The following is a 2,500-nucleotide window of genomic DNA, read 5'->3' on the forward strand; positions in this document are numbered from 1 at the left end:
GTTCCTCGCGGTCACTGAAAGAGAGCGCAAATGTGTTTAAGGGAATCAACAGGGGTAAATAAGGGTTTCTATGAGGTTTCTATACAGGGACTCATATAAAGAGGTTTCTATACAGGGGGTAAATAAGGAACTATACATACACAAATCACAAGGGAATGAAGAATCTTCATCACTAAGGAAAGTGTAAAGAAGAATGTAAACAGAGAAGGTATTAAGATGATGGCGTCAGCTGACCGGAGAATGTGAATGCGTGGAAATCATTAAGAGAAAGGAATATGCGTGGAAGATGATTTGAGGACGGAGCTGTTGAACTTCCTCTAACTTCGGGAGAGAAGGAGGGAGGGACGATGGCAATGGTGTTGGAGTGAGAGGAGGAGAGGAAATAAAAGAAAACAGAAAATGGCAAGGAAGCAGCGAAGGAAAACGAGCAAAGCCTCACTCAAACTGGGCGCTCCTGACGATGCGGTTCGAGTTCAGCGGCTCATTCCAGAGGGAGCCAAGAGCCGCGGGCGGGTCGAGGATCGCCCACAGCTGGTTCGGCGACGACACCGTGCGGGCGTTCTTGACCAGGTTCTTATGGCCCTTGTTAAGCCGAAGCATCATCTGGTAGAAAGTACCTGAAGGAAAGCAGCCACAGAGGGAGAGGTAGGTGGCTTTTACTTACATTCATACACATATAATTTCAGTTACTTTATATCATCATTATCTACAGGGTGTACCAAGACATACATCACTGATAGGTATACAGAATGAGAAATAAAATGAAACATGAGTTACAGGTCATACGAGGAACCGTAAGATTAATCAGTCAAACACACACATGGACACGCAATCGACATGGCATTTGTGAAAGGCTAATCTTGACTTATGATTGGTTTTTGGACGTGAATCGCGTTGGTCGTGATGTCGTTTCTTTTGCCTCATCCTTTTATTTACATCGTGAAATCGACCGACGTTCTCTCAGTCTCTCAGTCTCTCTCCTTATCTCTCTCTCTCGCTCTCTCTTTCTCTCTTTCTCTCTCTCTCTCTCTCTCTCTCTCTCTCTCTCTCTCTCTCTCTCTCTCTCTCTCGCTCTCTCTTTCTCTCTTTCTCTCCCTCCCTCCCTCCCTCCCTCTCTCCCTCTCCCTCCCTCCTTTAATCCCTCCCCCTCTCCCCCCCCCTCTCCCCCCTCTCTTTTCTCTCATCTCTAATCTCTAATCAACAATTCCTCCCCCCAATGCAACACCCCCCCCCCTGTGCTTCCCAACCGGCCCCACAGGACTCACCTGGATAGCCCCCCAAAGCCCCAAAGGACTCACCTGGATAGCCCCCCCAAAGCCCCAAAGGACTCACCTGGATAGCCCCCCAAAGCCCCAAAGGACTCACCTGGATAGCCCCCCAAAGCCCCAAAGGACTCACCTGGATAGCCCCCCAAAGAACTCACCTGGATAGCCCCCCAAAGCCCCACAGGACTCACCTGGATAGCCCCCCCAAAGCCCCAAAGGACTCACCTGGATAGCCCCCCAAAGCCCCACAGGAGGCGAGCTGCAGCGTGACCAGGACGGCCACCACGACGGCAGATTCTTTCATGGTGAGGGAGCTGTTGGTGGAGAAGATGTGGTGAGAAGGACGGCTGTGGGAAGGATGGTGATGTGATGGTGATGCTCTCGATTGGCTTGTGATTTGAGTGGTATTGTTTGTTGTGTTATAGTAATGATGATGGTGATGGTAGTAGTAGTAGTTATGGTGATAATGCTAATAGTAATGATAATGATGATCAAGATAATAATGACATTAATGATAAAGATGATGATATATAAAACTAAGGATAATTATAATGATGATAGTAATAACAATGATAATAGTAATAATGATGATAATGATAAAAGTAATGATGATAATAACAATCACAATAATAATCATTACAACTACAATAATAGTAATAATGATAATAGCAGTAATAATGATAGTAATAATAACAATGGTAATAGTAATCATAACAACAATAATAATAATGACAATAGTAATAACGACGGTCACAATAGAAATAATAAAAACAAAGCGAAGTCACAAAGGTCTGCGCAACTTCCCTCCTGACTCCGGCCAAGCGACCCTCTCATTACACGAAGCGAAATCATACGTGGAAGAGAGCGCAAGAATATTTCGTAAGAGGGAACATGTACCTTTAAAAAGCAAAAATCCCTTCAGCAGATGTCCTTACACACGCAAACATTTCATTATTCGTTGTGACTTTTTTCGTTTTTTTTTCTTTCTTTTTCTTTAGGTCGCGGTGTTCACATGCAACATGTTGGGTTGGATAATGGGTGTTTTTTTTTTCTTTTTACTTTTGCTTATTATCCATTTTGCTTCTTTGAAAGTAAATGTGAGAATAAACAGATGTATAGAGGGACAGGTAGACCTATAGATCTATATAGATGTAGAAATGCTTGTCTGTGCGAGCAAGCGTTTTGTATGTGTGTGTTTTGTGTGTGTGTGTGCGTGTGCGGTTGTGTTCGTGTGT

At 44.2% G+C, this 2,500-nt stretch overlaps 1 protein-coding gene across 1 annotated transcript in view; it reads right to left on the reverse strand.

Moving 5' to 3' along the window:
- Positions 1-2,500, reverse strand: part of LOC113814336 (uncharacterized) — a 39,700-nt gene that overhangs the window by 4,157 nt on the left and 33,043 nt on the right. The window contains exons 2-4 of the mRNA XM_027366392.2: positions 1,491-1,579; positions 440-617; positions 1-14 (exon numbers count right to left, since the gene is read on the reverse strand). The exon at positions 1-14 is cut by the window's left edge and continues 90 nt beyond it. Of these exons, the coding sequence (XP_027222193.1) occupies positions 1-14; positions 440-617; positions 1,491-1,569 (271 nt within the window). The 5' untranslated portion in view covers positions 1,570-1,579. The remainder of the gene's footprint in view (positions 15-439; positions 618-1,490; positions 1,580-2,500) is intronic.

This window comes from Penaeus vannamei, chromosome 3 (assembly GCF_042767895.1).
Source record: "Penaeus vannamei isolate JL-2024 chromosome 3, ASM4276789v1, whole genome shotgun sequence".
In the NCBI taxonomy this organism is placed as follows: Eukaryota; Metazoa; Arthropoda; class Malacostraca; order Decapoda; family Penaeidae; genus Penaeus; species Penaeus vannamei.